This window comes from Dermacentor variabilis, chromosome 6, assembly GCF_050947875.1.
Source record: "Dermacentor variabilis isolate Ectoservices chromosome 6, ASM5094787v1, whole genome shotgun sequence".
Taxonomy (NCBI): domain Eukaryota; kingdom Metazoa; phylum Arthropoda; class Arachnida; order Ixodida; family Ixodidae; genus Dermacentor; species Dermacentor variabilis.
This window is the reverse complement of record NC_134573.1, coordinates 47,282,966-47,306,023: the sequence shown is the minus strand read 5'-3', so window position 1 is coordinate 47,306,023 and position 23,058 is coordinate 47,282,966. Positions and strand designations below refer to the sequence as shown.

At 43.5% G+C, this 23,058-nt stretch overlaps 1 protein-coding gene across 1 annotated transcript; it reads right to left on the bottom strand.

Moving 5' to 3' along the window:
• Nucleotides 1-503: 503 nt before the first annotated feature.
• Nucleotides 504-4,912, bottom strand: LOC142584784 (NADH dehydrogenase [ubiquinone] 1 alpha subcomplex assembly factor 4). Its single transcript, XM_075695046.1, has 3 exons — nucleotides 4,656-4,912; nucleotides 3,940-4,025; nucleotides 504-1,703 (listed from the first exon to the last, which is right to left on the bottom strand). Exons 1-3 carry the CDS (start codon nucleotides 4,804-4,806, stop codon nucleotides 1,263-1,265), a joined length of 678 nt encoding a protein of 225 aa, XP_075551161.1. The 5' UTR covers nucleotides 4,807-4,912; the 3' UTR covers nucleotides 504-1,262.
• Between the last annotated feature and the right edge of the window lie 18,146 nt (nucleotides 4,913-23,058).

Genomic DNA, 23,058 nt, shown 5'->3' with positions numbered 1-23,058 from the left:
AGACGAAGCTTAAGCGCCCTCCAATTTTTTTCCTTAACTGCCACCACTTCACACTAACTGCCTGAGCCACCTATTCCCACATAAATGACCAGTGGGTGCAATCTTATTTCAGTGTAAATACGGCTTTTGTAGGGGAGCTGAAATCTCATTGTTTGTTTGTTTCCTCCATTTAATACTTGAATGTGGTTACCTGCTTTTCTCGTGCTCTTACCCAGTTCTAGTTAGCCTACAAGTCATATGCAAGACTTCTACAAGTTTTTTTTACAAGCCTAAAAGTCAACATCAGTGTACACACTTGGTATATAGTGGTACCAAGTACTGCCCAACATTACCACCGCTAAGGTTTGGCTCGTGTTGACAGCACGGAAGGCACTAGCCCTTACTTATACGGCCAAACAACTTTGGTGATCAATACAGGTAGTTGGGCACATTGGTTGAGCATTACGAACACATAAGTGCTGATGACAAACACAGGTGAAAGAAAGGCGAATACACTTGTTGCGCATATTTTCAAATGGTTTATTTGAAACCCTGTCATCAAGTACATATTCACATACATATGACATTCAATCATGTGCACTGTACTCATGTGGCATCCAAAAAGCAGTTTCATTTAGATGACTTTGATATATTTTTCTTTTATATGCTTACCTTTGTATTGACAATCAGCCTTGCCCATTAACTGTAAGCTAGCACAGTACAGCTATCAAATTGGGAAGTGCAGGTGCACTTTTTGCACCTGCAAATGAACCAGTTGAAAGCATGCGCTATGTGTGTTTCGTCTAGAGCATTTACCTGCTTGTAAGTTTGTTGAGTGGTGCCACAGAAAGTTTGACAGCTGCAGATGTGCCTGTCAAATACAGAGTACAAACACGTTCTTGAGGCCAGCCAGCTGCAAGCATTTTTTGTCACTGAGCCCACTTCTGCTGGCTACCATCGACTATTGGCAACTACCGCCAAGTTCTAGCTATCTACAACCATTTCAGTGCACCAATGTGGAGACAAGACCCTCAATTCATTTTACAGCTTCGAAGCATTATCTCATTATAATTGACTTTGATGCACTGCTTGTCACCCGAGCGATTCTGTTAGTTCTTGTTCTGGTCTTGGATGTTCACATTTTCCAAGCCTGGTCTTCAGAGTCTACAGGCGTTACATCGTTCACATTCCACACGTACCACTCATGCCTACCCTTGCCACATCATCCATACATGCACACATTCACAGTGTCCTACACTCAACTTCTGTCTTAGTCGCACTTATCACTTCTTAGTGTCAAGCGTCCTACTGCCTTGTGTACCAACTTTCTGTTCACTTTCTTTCGCGATCTCCTCATCCGTGCTGTCTGATCCCTCTTTCGCAGCTGGCCCTTGCTTTGTAGGAAGTAGCGCGGCTTTCATCATGCCGATGCTGGTCAGGTCATCGCGCTCAGTACGCTCCCGGGAGTGAACGCGGAAGACGCTGAAGTAGCGCAGCACGTTGTGCAAATCCTTTTCATCAAGGCTGTACTGTGCAGCCAGGGCCTTGGGACTGAACGTGTTTGGGTCATTCTTCGCGTCGGCCAGTAGCTGCGTTGCCTGGCGCAGCGTCAGTCGCCCCCGGGGCACCACACTCGGTTCAAAGAAGCCGTACTTGTACTGCTGCGGTGCTGCCCGGCTCTGTGGAAGTGGGCGGCCCGACTCAAGTGGCGCGCTTTGATGTGCCTGACCAGAGAAGAAAAAAATCAAAAGCAAGAGGAAAAATATGGGTGAAGATTGTGACAAAGCAGGGGGAAATATTCTTGGGCAAATACTCCCAGGGATACCTTCACTCTCATGAGATTCCCCATGACTAGCATCAAATGCATTGATCTCTATGGGTGACAGCATTCCTGAAGGTGTGCTAAAAATGCTGTCGCCCATAGGGGCTGACGCACCTGGTGCTAGTCGTGCGAAATCTTGCAAAAGTGAAAGTATCCCTAAAAGTAATTGCCATTGAATAGTGCTGCAGCGCTGTACCAAGAATGCTGTATGAGTGCATGAAGCTAACTGATGCTCAAAAGCAAAAACTAAGAGAGAGTATAAGACACTTGTCTTGCCTCTTCTGAGGCAGTTTCTCTACCTTGCGATGCTTAAGGCATGAAAACGCCAATCTAGAACCCAAACTAGCTGAACCGAAGCTCCTGCAGGTACTTTAAATTCTAGTGGAGGTTAAAGGGACAATAAAGAGAAAGAGAATTTGGGTTGTATTAGTAAATTACCACTCTACAAAACCAAAAGGCCACTCGTACCATGAGAAGAGGCGTCATAATTCAGAAAAGACTTGCGGTGATGCCGCCTTGCAAGTTCTCGCACTAGCTTTCCATGACGTCATAAATTTTTACTGCATCTGGTCGGGTCTGGTTAGCTTTTTATTCATAGAGTACATTGTATCCTATAGGAGGCAAGGACTGAACTTAACGAGTTTCAAGAACTATTACGTCACAGCGGCACAAATGCAAAATTTTAATCCATGACATTATACATAGGGTTGCCAACTCTCCAGTGGATGAAGTCGGGACAGGGATGGAGGGTGGACCCTGTCAATGCCAGGAGCCACCAATCTGTATGTGCAACAAAGCTTCACAGTATTTTGTTAGTCCTACTACATATTCATGTGGTCCTGAATGACTCTGCTGCTGGGTAGGCACAGTTGGTGCATGGAGGTGCCAGTTGCCGAGCAAACACATGGAGTACCTATCTACTGCTCAATAATTTCCAGTCATCCCATAAGGATGCCCTGCCTGTAGACAGCTTAGTGGTTTGTTTTCTCAATTTCTGCAAAGGAATTTACCACTTGGACAATCTTGCCACAATTGCACAATTTAAAACTATGTGTGCCAATGTAGCATAAACTTAGCTTCTTCGATGACCATAACAATTTATTCTCATCTGTTGATTTGCTTCTGCAATGTTTCGATATTTGAAGGGTGTTTGCTTCTAGTTTTCCATTTAATTAGAAGATTTCACCATTCACAGACGCCTAGTAATTTGAGACTGCCAGAAGAAACCCTTGTAACAGACATGAATAAACTTTCAGAGGAACTTTTGAATGCTACAGACACACAAGAGGAACACAAACCACACGCACTCCACATCAAGGGTGCATGTGGTGTGTGCCATTTTTCTATGCCCTGTGTGTTTATAGCACTCTAAGTTTTTCTAATATGCATTACCAACTAGCCCACCTATCCATCCTTTTGCCATAAATACACTGTTGCTGATGATAATATGAAACGGTGATGAATGCCAGGCTCAAGAGCTGTTAGCATTGTAGAGTGGGTGTCAAAGAACGGGAAACAGTCTAGGACGGCTGAGAACTAGATGGTGCGATAAAATTACGAAATTTTCTGGCATGGGATAAAGTCAGCTGGCGCAAGTCGGGGATAATTGGAGATCGCTAGGAGAGTACTTCGTTTTGTAGTGGGCACAAAATAGGCGGACAACGAACACTCTTTTTGGCAAGGCTACTTGTAACACGAGGGCACTTCCGAGCAAACTATGACAAAAAGAGTGACCGGCAAAAGGAATTGTGATGATGATGATTGAAGTTTATTGGTGTAAGGGCATCTAAGGCCAAAGAGTGCCGGGACATGTGTTTTGGTTTAGTAAAATTGTGAGTTTAGGACTATGATTTAAAATAAAGGCTGTATAAAGACTGTACATGTAAGATAGATCTATAAATACTAGTGCATCAATTCTAAAATAATTACTAAGATAAATATAAGGCCTTAAATGCATTTGCTACAGGCACACATGCTAAATTATTATGGATTGTCCGAGTCCCTTGCTGTACAATTCTTGCTTACGCAAGAAGTTTGAGAGCTCAGACATACTTTTGTGCATCAGATTGTGCCTCACCTGTGAGGCACAATCTGAAGGTTAGGATGGTATGAGATTATGTCGGCAAAAGGAATCGTACCTGCGACTTCGGACCTGACGAGACTACCTTCACGCCTTTCAAACGCTCCAAAAGGTCCTCCCGTTTTTCTAGCACTTTGCTCGCATCTGTGGGAGTAAAAGCAGGGACACATTGTGCAACGCGCAGACAAGATGTACAAATTTTTACGTGTGCCGCTGCTTCGTTCTCCCTCAATTTTCGCAGCGAGATCGTGCTTCGTTTAATTTTTACCCATTCTCTTCAAAGAAACACACAGCATAACGGCGTGCTCTTTCCTATTTTTCGTGGAAGAAGCAGGTAAAAAAAAATGATGCTGAGTGTTTGGCCAAGGATGCGGTCCAAAACACGCAATCTTTTTGCGGAGCTTGATTGACAACAATGCAGTCATCGGCTCTAAAATTTACAAAACACTTTAAAAAGACGTTGGTGTAGAAGTGCGGGTCACTGTGCAGAACAATTGCAAGTGAGGGAAAAGCGTCTGCCATCATTCCTTTTGTCACGCTCCACAGGGTGTTATTCATTCAGTGGAAGCGAGAAAGCCACACTCGCTGTGCGACATTCATAAATTTGCGCAAAGCTCGTTGTAGTTCATTTGAAGGTCAACGTCATAAAAACGCAGTCAAGAATTGAAAAAGCCACCACAACTTAACTAAATTGCGCTATATTTTCTGGGTTTGCGGCCTAGAAACACAAGAGTACAGTAATGCGACCGTCCCCACGTTGAAATACGTTCTTACCGGCAAGCGCCGTCTCGGGTTCGTGCTTGGCGTCGCTCGGATGACGAGGCGCCACCTTGGGTTTTCCGACGCTGATAACCTTGTCTACGCGGTTTTCGATATTAAAATCCCTGATGGGCCTGCTAACGAAGGCCGCCAGCCGGTTCCCCATAATAAATACCTAAGATAAACTGCTTGTTGATTTTAGTCTTTGAGAACACATAGCATGTATTGCAGACGGCCGGCGTTGCGCGTACCCGGTGGTTCGAACGGGTGCGTTGCGTTCACCCAAATAGCCAACTTGTTACTGATTTGGCTTGGCTCCCATTGGATTTTTAAAAGGCGGCGGTAGTGCGCTTTGGACATTTCTTGAATTTCTTGTGAGCGTCTGTGAAACAGGGCGTAACCTTTCTCTATGGTGAAACCTTTTCGAGGTGTTTCTGCGTTGTATTTTCGATTTAAGTGGTATTCGCTGCCGTGGTTAGTTTGTTTGGCTGGTTAGTACATGTGCAAACGGTCTTTTGTGATGTTCTGGAGTTGTGGAAGGTCGTCGCCCCTATTGCAAGTACTTGCGTTGTCGCGACATCATTCGAACACTATACGATCAGAGCAGAAACAAGTGCTATAACCTACCCCGGTGGTTGTGTAGGCGTCAGCTCTCAAAGTATTGGGCAATGCACGGTGGGAGCCGTTTTATCTGCGGATGCGTGCTTGCACCAACTCTGACGAAACTCTGATCATTCGGGACCTATGAAAGTAGTGCTGTGTTTTTGTTCCCTGCTTAGTTCGCCTGTTTACATACTCGCCTGAATGTGTGCTATTGTGATTTGTAAGTTTTCCCCCGTCGGTCTGTACCAGATACCTCGCATTCAGCTGCTTGTCACCTGTGGTCGTTTTATAACTTTGCTGCAGAATTTGGGAAGGAACTTGGGAAGGAAATCGTGAAGCTTTACTCCCGAAAAGCGCTTGTACGTCCATAGAATTTGCAGTTCAAATGCAACACATATCCTCATTTAAATTTTAGAAGAATTTATAATTTCAGTAAATTGAAATTGCAGATAAACAGAATACAATAAATTGAAGATTTCTGTATGCACACCAAATAAGTTCTGCAAAGTAAAACGGTTTGTTACATTAAAGTTAATATATGGAGGTCTAATTGTACAAAATTGATTGATATAGGGGTTGATTGGTTACAGGGTGTGCATATTCACAGGCCTGCTTCCTTAGTCAGTCGTTCCGTGCCGGTCTACTTGGGCAATAAACCAAGCAACAGTGTTAATGTTTTCGAACTGTTCATATATCGGGAGCACACCAAGAAGGTTATCTGAAACCTCCAGGCATATGGTGACTTTCTGTTCCAAAAGAAAAAAAAGTAATAGTAATAATTTGTACAGTGGCATAGCAGAGTGAACAAACAAAAAAGCTGTCTTTTTAAGACAATGCTACATTTTTCTTTCCTAATTGCAGCAGCCGTGCAAGGTGTTCTAGATCAGTAACAATATTTGAAAATTCATTGTGATGAGCCAGTCTGTTTCCCTTAGTGTTATAATGGCCTCATATTCTTGCAAAGTTAATCATATTACTCCTGTATCCTTACTACATTGAACTCCTGAAATGTTTTATCCCAGCCACTGCTCCTCATCCACCATGCTGCTTCTGCTTAATAGTTCTCAAGGCAATTATATTGCCCTCCTCTCCCTATTATTCAGGCAGAGAAACAGATCCACATGGCCATCACAAACTAATTTTCACTTGCACATGCCCTGACATTCAAAACATTGCAGTTGAGCTAGAAGCTAGAGGGAAGCTAGAATTAGCACTAGTGAAATGTGAAGGTTGTTAGCAAAGGTGCCCACAGTGTGTGAGGCCACAGTTTATGTGAAGATAAAAGTTTTGAGAAAAATTATATAAATTTTGCAGTTGATATTGTTGTTTTAATAATGCTGCTCTTGCTTTAGTTATCCTTTTTTTTTAGTTACCATATGTGTTAAATGTCACAGCATTTGATATTATAGCATTGACATATATCAGTGGGTGGGGGGTCCTCATCTGGATAGTTCATTTCTAATGCTTACACTTTGCATGGCTTGTTCGCGTTGCCAACACCTACTGTATTACTTTGCAATTAAAACCTTCACAATTGTTTTTCGCACAAAAATAAAACAAGCAGTCTAAAAATGTTCCTTTGTCTCATGCAATATAGCGCTCCTCTCACCTAAAGCTGTATGTTCTCGAGACACAAGTAAACAGCTACATGTTAGCTGCAAAACCTCTTAAATTTGCAACAATATCGAATATATTGAGACAAAAAAAATATCTTGGTGAACATATTGCTGCAGATGCTGACCAGCACATGAGTAGTGCTTTTTTATTACAAACATTTAATCACATTGCAGAGAGTGTGTACCACTTAAATCACAATCATTTTATTGAGATATTTTTGTGTCATTTGCATGTGGGAGAAGCAGGAAATAGTAAGCTGACTCTGCCCTAAAGCAAACATATGCATGAGAGAGCGCTTAAAGCATTACTTGTTCAAACCGAGGCTTTAGTGTCTAGACTTCACGACGAAGAGAGTAAAATGTGAGGTCACTTACCCTGTATTCTGAAACCATCTATGACTGGAAGCTTCATTCCACTGAGCTGAGCGCAGTGCCACCCCTAGACTGAAGACGACGCTGTGTTTCACAGTAATTGACATGAAGTTTAATTAAAGCTAAGCAACCGCCTCTGTCAAGGAGCGGGGCTGCTGTGCATTTGAATCCAGGTGGAGTGTTGAGTGGAGAATACGGGAGTTAGTCATCTATACCTATCCTCGAGCCTCTTAAGAGATTTCCTACAACATTTAAGCTCAGCCTTTCTGTTTTTTCTTACAGCATGGTTATTACAGGTGGTACAAAACATTCCATTGTACAGTTTATATAATTCTTTGGGAAAACATCCATCATCTCACTAAACAGGAATAGGCTCAATAGGTTCACTGGTATCATCTATAGTGTTTCCATCCAAGACCTGTTGCTATTACAAGGCATTCCAGACATTCAGTGACGTAGCCAGAAATTTATTTCAGGGAAGGATTCTCCACTGGCCACTACCACTCCCCCATCACCTCTCTCTCTCGCACTATATAAATGTGTGGAGGGTTTTACATCACACCAAGACAAACTCCTAGCACTCCCCGGACAGGAATGCTTTAGCAATGAGGATGCACATTTTTACGTTGCCAAAACAACTTTGCTTAACTTCTGACAAAAGTTTTTCATTGCTAAGGCATGCAGCCACTACGCCTAACATCATGCTATCATCCTTGTGCTGTTTTTAAAAATGACTATATTAAAAATCACATTTTGTTTACAAATTGATGTATTTATATAATGTATATTATGACCTTGTTGGTACATTACTTAGGAAAGCGAGCTGTGCTAAAAACATGACAGCACTCTGTCTTGTGTCTTCTTGTTTGCAGCCCAGACTTGTTGCAGCCCAAATAACAGTGGAGGTCAGCATTATTTTCTTACCAGATTTGCTAGTGAGTGGTTCAGCCATGGCTGTGTATGGAAGAGAGCGGGCACTATTTTGCAAGTCGCCTATTACTTACTTGCAGGCATTATGGGCATGCTTCCCTGACACCTGCCTATTTTAAAGACTGCAGAGCAGCAAGCACAGCACATGCTATGACAGGGTTGGTGAATCTCGGCTAAGGCAACTGGTCACGGCTATCTGGTGTAGAGCGATCGAGCAGTGATGAGACAATCCCCCTATGTTCCATAATTTTTCACTTCAATCTTGATGCCCATAATGCGCGTCACCACTCTAGCCCCCTTACCGTATCCATCTCCCCACTCCCTGGAGCTCTCTGAAACTCTTTGCAGCTAATCACTGTCCCACTTTTCAACATTCACGGGGTTGTTGAATGACACAGCATTCTCTAACATGCCTATATTTATGTTTCTGTGTGGACATCGAAGCCATTTACCTAGCTCCCCTAGTTTGTTGTGGCGGCTTCTTAGCTTCCCTGGTCCAGCACCCCATCCTTGATATAAATTGCCGCGTGCAAATCAGCATTCTGTAGGCCTTTCTTTCTTGTCCCAATTTCTCTCCATTTTTTCATTCTTAGCAGTGTGTACAAACTAGCCTGAGAGCAAGCTCTTCTGAAGTTTATTAACATAATGAAAGTCAGAGTCAATTGAAAGTAAAAGAAGAAAAAGAAAGGTGGGGGGGGGTGTTTTTTATGAGTTTTCTAAACAAGCAAGTTGTAATATAAGTAAGTCGTATAATAGCAAGCACCAAGTATGAAAGAATAAAAAACGCATTTGCACTTCTCGTCTGATGAAATTTACTGTGCTTTTACAGAAATGAAAATCATTGAAAAGGAAGTTAGTGTTTACATTGAGATACGAGCACGTAATCTGTAAGCCTCGTAAGCTTATGTCAAGTAAAACAACATGAAATCCTGAGAGATTGAGCTTCTCAAGTACACGTGTTATAATAGGAACACCAACCTTCTTCAGGATGATAAAAGCACTGTAGATCAAGGTTCTCCACGTAGTGGAAACATTGTTAAATCTGTTAAGATGTGAATGTGGGCAAGTTGATTACAAATTTCTAACTTGATAAAGCACATTACTGTCCTCATCGAACTAATAACTATAGTTTCTTGTACATGTGTCTTGATCACATTCAGCACAACACTATGCATTTTTATCTTTCTTTAATACATTCTGTAGCCCCTCAATGGATTCAAGATGCTAGAAACCTATGTTGAACTACAAAGTGCTTGCCATTAGAAAAGACAAGAAGTCAGTTCCGGTGTTAGAAATATTTATTAGTTAGAGAAAGGCTAAAATTTAGTATGAACATTAGAAGTTTTCATCCTACTCATTTTACAGTTGAAGCTAGCTTGCTTCTCAGGTTACTTGTGCTTAGAATTAAAGCATAACAAACAGATGAATGGCTTGCCGAAGCGTTATTCACAGAAAGTGGTCACTTTTCTCACTTTCACCGTAGTGTTTGGGCTATTGCTGGTACTGTTGGCCGCATAGCAGCCAGTGCAGTGCCACTGAGTGTCGTGTGCCGATGTGCCAGTTTTTCTTAGCATGTGGACACTTCTCCCACGAGTTTCTTCGATGTTGTCTTGACGAGGGCCGAACAGTGAATGAGCCAGTTCATCTTGAAATTTTATAATTGGCGTAGAGTTTCCTTCAAGCATGCCACGAATGTTCCACGCATTTATGATGGCACTTCCAACAAGCAACTCAACAGCTACCTTTCTGTACCACTTGAGTCCTTTTCTAAAGCAGTTGTGGTATAACGTCATTTGGTCACTATAGTCGACGCCCTTTTTTGCTGCATTGTAATCGAGACCGGCCTGATGTTTCATGATTGGTGCGCCGTCCCTTGTTTTCTTCCCACTGTCCACCAAAGTTGCTTCATATTTGGCGACAGGTGTGAGTATCAGAACAGGCCTCTTGTCTATCCACTTCAGTGCCTTCACTCCATTTTTGGACTGAAGTCCGGTAACACTGCCATTTGCAACCTTTACTTGAGTGAGTTCTTTTGGCAGCCCTTTCCTCACTGAGCGAACTGTGCCACGAATGAAAGTGTCTTCCTTTAGAAGGCGAAGAGTGAGCGGCAAGCTCATGTAGAAGTTGTCTACGCACAGCGGGCACGCGACTTCCTTGTAATTTTGCAGGAGTTTCAAGCATACATCTTCGGCATGTCCGATGCCAACTGTTCAGTCACACTTTCCGGCATATACATCAACCTTTAGCCTGTAACCGTCTTTGGTACATGCCTTGAACAGCCTGACTCTGTAAGAACGAAAGTCTGCCACGCCATGGCACTATTGTTTCATCTATCACAACCTCCTTTCCCGGCTCAAGCACAGTGGCAAATATTTTGGTTCAATTTCTCTACCAGAGGATGAATCTTAAAGACATGATCCTGCAACTCTGCAACCAGTTAATTGTCCGCAAAATGCCGGAACCTCAAAAGTAGGGAAAAGGCAAAGGCGGTCACGGCTCATATTTTGACGAATGAGTTCAACACCATAGTTACTTTTTGCCCAGTAGTGACTCGGATAGGAAGATGGACGAGATTAATACAAATTGGTATTCCAACAAATGCTTTCGTTTGTTGGAGATTGGTTTCCATCCAATTTTTCAACTTTGATTTAGATTTGGGAGTAGGAAGACCGAGGAGACCAATACAAATCAGTATTCGAATAAATGCTTTCATTTCTTTGGCATTGGTTTCCGTCCAATTTTTCAACCGTGATTTAGATTTAGGAGTAGTTGACTTCAACACTTGTTGTGTGAACCTGTTTGTTTTATTGACCATCATTTGCCAAATGTCATCCGTAATAAACAGTGAACATAAAGATGGGGCATAACGGCTAGATGGCAACAGAATGATAGTGGGCGGCCTAGAGTGTGGTGTCACACTAGGCGAAGTGGTTGTTGCCGGTGTCCATTTCTCTAGAGATGGGCTGAGAGAAATGAGAGCATCGTATCCTGAATCATTCACCTCAGAATCATCAGTCAGGTCTGGCTCTCCATTCGACATGCTGGCTGAGGTCTGTGATGGTTCGTAAACACTATCTTTCTCACTGATTTCACTGTCTGTCCACTGCTGAACATCTGACACTGAAGCACTTGACTCATCCGCTGGTGATCGCGAAGTTGCTGGTGCATTCTTCTGGCCCAAAACGAAGTTTATTTGTTTCCTCTGCATTGTGCTTTTTTTTGCATCCATAAGGGGCATGAGGATCTATCTATGAGACACGCTGAAAAGTTTGGGAGTAGCAAGAAAAATGCAGGTACTTATTCCAACGGCACGTATTTCAAGAACTGCGGCGAAAAGTTTGCAAGAAACCCAACTGAGAAATGTGCCGCCACTCCACTCTCCGAAACAAACATGCCACCCCATGTCCAGTGCAGTAAAAAGATATATTAGTTGCAATTTCAAACCTCAGATGGCAACACAAGAGCGAGAATTCTTGCGGGTGGGTCACTGGTGAGTCACGCCGCACACAGCATAAAAACGTTTTCATTGAGTGCATCGTGGATTGCCAGTGGGTCATAGCATTTAACATCAGACAAGTAGCCTACTGGCTATCTATAACCTCACACAACAAAAATCGTACCTCTGAGTTCAAGTGTCATAATGTTATCGCAGCAGCAAGCAGATGAATGCCCGTAACTGTGCTGCTGCATAGGAGCACAGGCTGTGCTGTGATGGCACTCAGAGTAACACGTGACTTAGATTCAAGGCAGCATCAGTTATTTGTTGAATCTGTTGCTTCAGTGGACTAATTAAAGTTTAGAGAAATAATGAAAAATACAACCCGAATGTCTGGGTGCTTTTGTTTTACTTCGCACTGTAGCAAGAGAGATGAATTTCCGTTTCGTCTCCTTTTTCCGACGTTTGCACGCGCGCAGAGAACGAAACTATACGTCATTGTCTACTGTGTTCCAGCATTGCGATCATGCTCTTTCATCCTCTCGCGTTTGCCTCAGTGCTGGGGCACTGACTTATACCGTTAATCACGTGTTCTCGTGTAGAGTGCGCATTATCGTCCGCTACAGGAAACGAGACAAGCGCAAGAGCTCGCGCGACGCCGTCACCGGAAGTGTGCCGGTGACGGTGAAAAAAAGAAGACGGCAGGGTATACCCGCCGCGCGACCCCTCGGCTCCGGTATGGGAGAACGTAGTGAAGGAAATTTGCTTACACAGGCGAAACGGGGAAAGTCGAGAGAGTGTTTATATAGGCGGCGACGTTCGCCTCCTGAAATCATGTGTTCGCGGCACTTCAATCATTCTCTCTCTGCTGTTAATGAACCAATTTGAAAAATGCTTGCGGTAGAACACTTCTTAGAGGGCACGTAACAACTTTCAGCGTATAACCAAAATTTGTTATGTAGCCTGTGAGGGGCCCTTTAAAACAAACTCGGTAAAAATGGGGTGGACCGTGGGATGCTGTTACAGCTGCGTCGAGCTTCACAGCCCGGGTATTGCTGTGAAGCCTGTGGCAGAAATAGAGTTTTATTAAATCAAAGGACTGCATAGAGCGCGCTCTCGTGTTGTGCTACGTGAATTAAATCATTCGTTTCCTGCCTGCACAAACGTTTGCATCTCGAGTGGATTTCGAGCACACCGTATAATAATGTGCAGTTCCGTCGTGCTTCGCAGCACTATACACAAGCACTGCCGTAAAGCTAGTGGCAAAAGTACGATGTCATGAAACCAGATCAATGTATATACCACGCTCTTTTGGTGCGCTGCGTGAATGGAAACATTGCTTGCCTGCCTGCACAAACGTTTGCATCTCGAGTTAATATCAAACAAACCATATAATATGTGCAGTTTTGTCGAGCGCTTCACCGCACTGCATGCAAGCATTGCCGTAAAACCTGTAGTATAACTAGGGTTTCATGAAGTCAAATTAATGCGCAAACCTCGCACTTGTGGTGTACAACGTAAACAAAGAATTCGTTGCCATGTCTCCGCAGTAGTTGGTCACGTTGATTTGTGTGAGCATATAGGTTCATGTACCCCATCTACCTCTGTGATGAGAAAATAAGCAAGAATATATCAGCTGCTATGTGTCGATGCATATGCTTTTTATTACAAAGTGTAGGAGCAGTACATCTTACTGCATGAGTAAACCGCTCATGGAAACAGTACGTTCCTTGAACATTGTAGCTATTTAATAGCCTAGGAAGCGCGCTATATTGGAAGTTGCAATTTTTTTTCTCTTCGCAAAATTCAATAACTCGATGCTTTTTCTAAAAGCAAAAAATTATAAATTTCGCAATGATACGTATGCTGCGTCAGTAAGTAGGCAGCACATAATTAGGCTAAACCAGAGGAATATCTGCAGGTAGGGATTTATACAAATGTACAAAGTATTTAAAAAAAATGTTTTCTCAAATGTTTTCAGTGTGGAGTAAGGAGTTGCATATGCGTCCAGCGCTGATTTCCAGCGCTTAATTTTTGTTGAACCTTGATGTAACAAAGACCTAACACTCAGCACTCTACTTTGTTACATCAAAATTTTTTTTTTACAATGGAACACTGCATTCTACTATACGTGCCGCTCATACGCCCCAAAATTTTGGCCCCTCTAAGGAAGTCACTGTTTTAAGTCACTGTTCTCTAAGTTTCGTCAGAAACTTAGATAACGCTACTTCCAACACTCGTGAAACGAGCAGCCACGTCGGCTTGCCGCCTTTACACCGACCGCAAATTACTTTAAAAAATGTGGCACGCGCGGGCCGTGTATATGCACTCTGCTGCGCGCGGACAGCCATATGCACGGGCACGGCCAGGCAAGAGACGTCGCGCGCTCTCCTACCCTAGCGCGCGCTAGGGTAGGAGAGGGTTTATGTGCGCTGTCCACGGGACGTGGACAGCGCGCATAAAGCTGCCATCCTTCTCGGCTCACCCTCGCACCCTTTCATTCGCAATTGACCCCAGCATGTGGGATGCAACGGGGCACTATAATTTTTGTCACACTTGGACTTTAAACCAAACATCAGGGCGATGGCGAAAATTCGCTTGGGGTGTCCAAAAATTGCTATCGCAATAATACACTATGGAGAAAGGTATTATGGAAATTATCTGTGGATGGGTCGAAACCCCTTAATTTCCCAAACACGCACCCATCCACTGGCACGCTGCACACATGGATCCCGCGCGGCACGCTGCATCATTAAGGCGTATCGTTCTTCTCTAGCTCTATGATCATTTCTGCAGTAGTCACTTGTCGAGAAGCTTAATTTCCAACCTATGCGCAAGTGTCGTACCTGAATTTCGAAAGTACACGGACCATATATATGTTGGCAAAATAATCGGAACTCCCTATCTAGACTCGCCAAAATTATACTTAGCTGCTCACTTGAACTCATAAGAATATACTACGCAGCCGAGCTCACTCGGGCTCAAACTCGCCAAAATACTGCTCAGCTGGGCTCACTCAGACTCATCGGATGATCTGAGGGAGTTGACTAATCAGTGAGTTTGCCAGCGCATGATGTGTGCTGAACCACAAACCTGGCTTTCTTGAATAAAAACAGTTGGTCGCTGCAGCATATGGGTGCACACAAGTGTAATTCAGAGAGTGCGGCATTGTAAAGGCTGCCACAGTTACCATGCCATGCTTCAGCTCATTTCAATCATGTCAAATGCAATACCCCTGCCAGCTTTTAGTCAGACGATCAAATGTGATTGCTATTTATCTCATCACAACACCTCATTTTCCTGCCTAAGGCTTTGGGTGAATTTTCCTTGGCATCCATTTTGTTACTCTAACAGGTTACCAGTTATCTGTTGCCTATACGAAATTTGAAGTTGTGCACATGTCATGTGAACTCCATGCCAAACTCATAGTACTGCATGCATTTTTGCAGTTAGGTCTAGAGTTACAGAATCGCATGTGGGAGTTACTTTAGTTAGCAACTGTAGCTTTGAAACAAACATGTGCATGAGAGGGTGCTTAAGTGTTACCTGTCAAGACTGGGAGCACCAAGGCAACTTGTGCAGTAAAGGCATGGGCAGTACGAGCCCACAAATTTTACTAAGTGTGGCTGAGGTGATGCGTCCAGACTTCACTATGAAGAGAGCCAAATAAAAGGTTGCCTATCCATCATACCTATTCTGGAGCCTTTTCTTGAGCTTTTCTAAACCATTAAGCTCAGCGTGTACACTTTATCACAGCGCAATTATTACATGTGATATAAAACATTGTATTGTGCAGTTTCTCCAACTCTTCGTGAAGGCATCTATCCATAGATTAAACAGGAACAGGCTCAATGTTGACATATCTCCACAGTAGCATCTCTAGGACCTCGTACTGTCACAATGCATCACACACACTATTTAAGTGAACTAAAAGTGAAGCTCTTCGTTAACATTGACTAAAATTGTATCTTTCTATAGCAAAATGATCATGCATAAATCTGTATGTCACGACAGAACACTTCATCGTTTCTCACAGACTTTAGTTTACGATTGTTTTCAGCATCAGGAAAATTGTGCAGTGGGCTAGTTGGTTCGACATACTTAACGCTGTTGTGCAGAGCGACGAAGGGACAGGACTTCAGCGAGAAAACAACACACGACACCTGAGCACAAACTATCAACTGGTGATTATCACAAGACAATGATTCTGCTGAAAAGTAGGAACCAAAGGAAAAGAGAAGTCGTGGAAGCATAGAACATCAAGATGTACCTCAGGGCTCATGTGTCAGTGTGCCGTCTATTTCAATCAGCAATAAACAGACTAGCATAATCGCTGACAATAGGTAGGTAGACTGGGAAGAAGACTCCTGTGCATGCATGTAGGCTTTATGTACGCTTCATTTGCAGAAAAGTAAACCAGTTTATAGTTTGTGCTCAGGTGTCGTGTTGTTTTCTCGCTCAAATCCTGACCCTTCATCGCTCTGCGCAACAGTGTTAAGTTTTCAGGTTGTTCGCTATGTGATGTAGGAAGGGTAAAATTGATGGGAAATGCCAATATTCTCAGGCATATCGGGAAAAATATGGCCCAAGTCAAGTGTCATTTTAGGCTCCACTGTCCCCTTTTATAGGGCAAATAGTAATAGTTTGAATTCTATGGACGCTGGTTGCTTTTTCTGACATAACCTAGGCGGTGCTCAGCTCTCAGTTGAAAGGAACAGGTAAACAGGAGGACTTGCCACATAAGTAGGAGGTAGCACTCCAGACTTAAGCTTAATATACTGCGTGCTTCCACAGCCCTAGGGGGCTAGTCTGTAAGTGTTGACTAAGTGGACTGTCCATTCCAGTACACGCTGAATGAATAGAGCACAAGAGCCCACAGTGACGATTGCTGCTTGCTCTACCAACTTAGAGCGCTACCTAATCAGTGTGTGCTGAAATAGTCCACTTAGTGGATCCTTACAGAATCCTTCCCTAGACTGATGTTTCTGTTGGTAGGTTGCAAGTATTGCACTTTCTTTCCTTTCATGTGGGCAGTTCCCACATATGGATGTAATTTAACATATTGTATTCATATTGCCTTTGGTCTATAAATTTCTAATTCATGCTTATAACCAGGCCTACGAGCTCTTGTCCTGCATATTTATATAGCCTTCTCATTTCTGCATCAACACTGCACATATTTATAGCAAGTTGGAGTCATTCTCCATAATACCCTCAAGCACTTGAAGTAGACACTGCCATAACCCTAAGGGAGGGGGGACAGTAACGCAAAAACCTTATTGGGCTTGTAGTGCTGCTGAAGGATGCACACATACCATTTATGCTAAAATTCCCAGCAGACATTCCAAAGTTTGTACGAGTTCGACTTTGGCTGGCTAAACTGAATGATTCATACTGAAGGCAATTCTTGCAACACTTGGTCAAACTGAATGAAACTGGACAGCACAATTAGCTGTGTTCATCTACCATTTATACGACTGCTGCCCCAAGCATTTTGCCTGTTACTTTGCTTTCGTTTCTGTACTATCAAGTTCAAGTACACATGTACTTTATCACTGTACAAGTAAAATGGCTTCAAGGCTTTTGCTGGGCATTCAACAGTCACTATTTATTCCTATAAACCTTCCTGCATGTGAAGGCAAAAGAAACTTTATTAATTCATGCTGGAAGTATAAAAAGACAGTTATTTGCACAGAAAATGTTTATTTTGAGCACCGAGGTTCTTGCTGATGTAGATATGGTGCTGGCTCCCTCCTTGCCCGAAGCATGTGCTTGCTGTACACAGCACCAGATGATGGCTTCCTAGGTCAAAAGATCAAATTGAAATAAGAGGCATTTTGTTTAGCTCCGGAAAGAGAAAGCAGGATTGAGACATTAACATGTATAAAAAATACTTGCCTAAAGAAAAATTAATACACAAGCAAATTCACTAAAGAGGTTCACTTTCAAGAGCAAAAGTATGGTTACGATGAAAATTACAAGGAAGCTTCACTGCTCATTGAGGTTTCGGTTCAGTAGTTGTTGAGCCACGAGGGTTAGCATGCTACATCTTGCATATTATGTTTTGTAGAACAATATTGCACTTTGAACAATGTAGTGCCTATTTAAATGAACTGACAAGGAACGCTGAAACGCCAGGCTAGTTTGGTCTGCACAAGATATGATACAGACACTGTACTGCATTCATTTAGTGTTTTTGTCACTGATCTCATGCACAACGGGCATTCACACCTATCCTACATGAAATGCAGTTACTTCTTTGAAGCTTCATCTAGTCCTTGAATTTGCTGCATGCTTATGTCTAAGGGAGTTTGTTTGGTTCCTGTTAATGTAGTACATCTAAGCAACTGCTATCAAATGCCCATAGTGTTCCCTTGCATGTACAAAACATTTTTGGCCCTTTCAATGCACAATACTCATTACATTTGACACTTGGGGCTCGTGCAAGGCGCCATTTAGTATTATATGCTTGTCCACATCTGATAATACCTTCATAGCTGGGTCATTCCCATGCCAAATGCCTTGGTTATTACTGTGACCATCTCACACTTTTCCTTTAGAATCTTCTTGCCCACTTTTAAGGAAGCATCCCACGACACAATGTCTCCATCCTAGTGGTGCTATGGAGTTAACTTATGTGCTAGTTGTAGCAGATGATGTCAACTGAAGGCCACTGAAAATAAAACTCTCTGCGAGAATTCCTTTTGCACAAAAAATGCAAACAATACAGAATAGTCAAAATGTAGTTATCTGGCAAGACTGGCTGCATCCATCATCTTTGTTTGGTGCAATTCTGAGGTGGCTCCCTGTTACAAGACGCTTGGCGATTACTGCCATGTGACTGTTCGGGACTCTATAAAACACAAGAATTGCCTTACTCCGGCCTTTCTCTTTGTGCAGCGGCCAACGTTATTATTCGTCCAATCGCACCGTGTACTGTTCGTGTGTCCATAGACTAAATTCTTCACCACATTGTTTTTGCGGTATTTCGTGAGTGACCCATGAACTCATCTTGGGGTGGGACTTCTTATCTTTGGCGTTCGCTTCTATCTCTTGTCGTCAGCACCTCACACAACTGGATGCCACTGGCAGTTCTCTTCCTAACCTCGAAGAACGCATTTGTCTCATCGCCTCTTCCGATTGCGTTCTTTGGCCACCTAGAGAAGAGATTATAGGTGTCAACTCCTGTAACATTGTGGATGGCGGCGTATTCATTCTACCCTATGACCATACCCTATCTCGAGCAATTCTGATTACCCCTGGCCTTATTCGCTTCTCTGAGGGGTCTGCATTGCTTACTGCAATAAACCAAATCAAACCCCAACTGTTGCCTCGTGGGTCAACTGTCACTTGAGCTGTTGACACTCATGTCGTTGCAATTGTCACGAAGACAGCTCAGTGTGTTCTTGCGTCTATTACTGTACGCTGAACAAAATCGTGCGCAAAGATGTTTACCCCGTGTCACGGATGGATGATGCACTAGATTCACTCCACGGTGCTGAATATATTTCTAGCCTTGACTTTAGACCAGGCTACTGGCAAATACCGACGTCCAAATCCGACAAAGCAAAAACGACATTTGCTACCCCTGATGGGCTCTACGAGTTCAGTGCGATGCCTTTTGGACTCTGCAATGTGCCTGCCACATTCGAACGCATGATCGATAAGTCTTGTGTGGCTTGAAATGGAAAACCTGTCTGTGCTATCTCGACGACATTGTGTTTTCAACCATGTTCTCACAACATTTGCAACATCTTGATGAAGTCCTTGCCTGTCTTGCAAATGCTGGTTTGCAGCTCAGCACACGCACACGTGCGCATGCACACACACACACGCACACACACACAAATGCAGTTTGGCCAGCAAGGCCATCAAAGTTCTGGGGCACATAGTCAGCAAAGAAGGTATTCAACCGGACCCCGAGAAGCTTACTGCCATCCTCGAATTTTGTGTCCACTGCGTCAAAAAGACATGCACAGTTTTCCTGGACTTGCTTCTTCCGACACTTCATATGCAACTTCGTTACGTTTACGTCCCCGCTCCATCAACTCCTCGCCAGTAATGCGCCCTTTGTTTCGTCCGACGAATGTGAACATGCTTTCCTGCTTTTGCAACATGCCCTGACGTCAGACCCAGTACTGTTCCACTTTGATCCGACTGCGCCCACCATCTTTCACACCGACGCTAGAAGTCAGTCTCGGTGCCATTCTACTGCAATGTGACAACACATTCCGCGAACGAGTAATTGCTTATGCTAGTCGTGCACTAACCAGTGCAGAAAATTACTAGACCATAACCAAGCAGGAGTGCCTTGCTGTTGGGCAGTGCAAAAATTTCACCCATGTCTTCATGGCCGCCATTTCACAGTCGTTACCGACCATAACACACTGTGCTGGCTTTCATCGCTAAAGAATTTATCAGGTCACCTGGGTTGCTGTGTGCTTCACCTACAGGAGTACGATTTCAATGTCACCTACAGGGCTGCAAAGAAGCATCAAGACACCAATGTTCTCTCTTGCTACCCTCTGCCGAATCATGACGATTCACCATAACCTCTCCATGATTGTGTACGTCCCGAGTCCTCTTCATCGGCTTTACCCATTGTAACCCTCGAATGGCTAAGACACGACAGAACATCTGTCCTTGTGTCCCACTAACGCGTCGACCCATACTGCTGAACTATTCTCCAACGCATGCAAGATTCTTCGTCGCCTCCAAATGCCAGACTTCGTCGACAACTTAATCAATTCAAGCTGCACAATGGGGTTTTACATCGTAACATTTATCAGATCGATGGCAACAAATGGGTCCCGGTCATACCATCTTCTCTGCAATGTGAGGTGCTTGAAGCCTTTCACGATCATGCGACAACTGGTCATCTAGGCTACCACAAGACTTACAACAGAATATGAAGTCGCTGCTCCTGGCCTGGCCCATCTTCAGCCGTTGCGAAGTATGTTGCACCCTGCGTTCATTGTCAAAGCAAACCCAACAGCTCCTTCTGGCTCTTTACAACCTCTGCATTGTCCCGCTTCGCCTTTTGAAGTAGTTGGAATAGACTTGTACGGTCCTCTTCCCATGACCTTACATGGAAATTGTTGGATTGCAATGGCCATAGACCAACACGCTATGCGGAGACAGCATCTCTACCATCCGGGACTGCTGCTGAAATCGCCAATTTCTTTCTACACAACATTATCTTACACTGCAGCACTCCGCGCGTTCTCCTCAGTGACCGCAGCAGTCTTCCTCTCTTCTATCCTTACGGAAGTTCTGTGCGCCTCTAGCACAATTTGCAAGACGACTTCCAGTTACCATCCGCAGACCAAAAAGGTTGACGGAGTGTTTTCACCATACCCTCTCTGACATGATTGCGATGTACGTACATCCACCCTGGCCACACGAACGGGGATGCAATCCTGCCGTTCATGACATTCGCCTATAACATGGCTACGCAACGTACTACTGGCTTTTAACATTTTTGCTTCATCTATGGCTGTTCACCAAGTTTCATTCTTGATGTATCATTCCTTTCGACTCCTGTACCCCCATCAGTTCCTTTCTTGGAACAGTTTGTGTCTCGCCTCGCAGAGTGCAGACGCCTCGCCCCGCTTAACACCGGCGTCTCCCAGGACGCTCGCAAGTTTCGTTATGACTGGACCCACTGTGCTGTGACTTTTTCTCCTGGTGACGAAGTTCTTTGGACTCCTGTGTGCATTCCTGGCTTATGCAAAAAATTTCTCGTGTTTTATTCGACTTTCCACGGTCATTGAGCAGACATCACCTGTCAATTACCATGTCTCGCTTGTTAGAACGCCACCCGATTCCCGTTGCTGTGGCACAGAGATAGTGCATGTCTCCCGCTTAAAATCAAATACTTGACGCATTTTATAGTACTTACGCGCTGCCAGGCGGCCGCTTCCACAGCGAGAGAGAATTAGCATGGGCACAACACATGCCTGACTTTCAACTTCATCATCTGCATATATCATCACCAGCAGCACAGTTTAATCCTCGAGGTAGCAGTCCGAGCTTGGCTGGAATAAAGCAGTTCCTTACGATACATATATATATATATATATATATATATATATATATATATATATATATATATATATATATATATATATATATATATATATATTTCTTGCACTTCAAGAAACTTCGCTTGACCTCGAAGACTTGAGCACTGAAGTGACGGCGCTAAGTATATACAAGACCTCATAGTAGGAGACAGTTCAATTTCACAGCCTGAGTCCCCTTGCTGGTGTAATCTTCCTCCGTGTAATTGTCACATCCTTGGCTATCACTAACACTGCTTCGCCTTTCTGGAAAACTGCAGCCTCTCTTATTTTTCTGCTAGTCCGAGCATAAGTGCTGCCGCACATGACTGCTGTTGATTCTGATTTCGAGTGAATCTGGCTTGGCTTCATTACGGTTACTGAGTGAATTATAGAGAGAGAGAAATAGAAGAGAGGAAAGGCAGAGAGGTTAACCAGACACATGTCTGTTTTTCTACCCTGCACTGGGGAAAGGGGTATAGGGATGAAGAGAGAGAGTGTTCCACAGCTATCATGCACTAAGATTTAAAAAAAAAAAACAGTTCCGTTACTCGAAGAAAACCTAGTGCATATTGTTTCCAGTAAAGTGGAGTAGTAGCCAGTAATTCTTTCGTTACTGAGATTTAATTTGGTAATTAAAATTATCTAACTCGAGAAGTACTCTCATAATTTTCAAAGTGTCAATGAGGCATTTGTTGGCATCCCAAAATGACATCTAACTGCAGTGTTTTCAGCCACATACTAATTGCGTACAATTTTACCGACTGGAAAATAACCTCACGAACTATGAAAAACACCATGTGAGTGAACTCTCACCCGCATCATAAAGCAGTGCCCTCAAATAAGCTGATTGAAAGTAACTGCATTGCCTATCGCGAACCCGAAGAGACAGCGCACCACCTTGATAATGGTACGGAAGGAGCCCCAACAGCAGGTTTCGCAGCTTCGCAGCTACTCCTTTCTCTCTACGTCACACTTATTATCTCTCTCTCAAGGCCGACTGATAAATGATAACAAAAGCACCTTGATAACGCAGCCAAAGTGCAGCTCTGACCACACACGAAATGTGAAGAGCAATGTAATAGGCACAGAATGTTTCAAAATCCAGACTTTGCTCGCACCGCATCGAAAGAGTGCGGGCGAAGTTATATTTCACACCAGAATTATATTTCACACCAGAAACTTGCTTCGGACCAAAGCCAATATAAAGTGAGCGTCTTATTTTTCATGAAAGTGTATACGTGCTGCAAAAACAGGTTCGTGTCAACAAATAAAAGCGAAATAAACACACTGGAAAGCGACCAACTTGTAGAGAAAAGGCAAAACCAATGCGTTCACGAAATTAAATATACCGCTTCTATGAGCCGAACTGGCAATCAGAATGTCGGCACACACACACA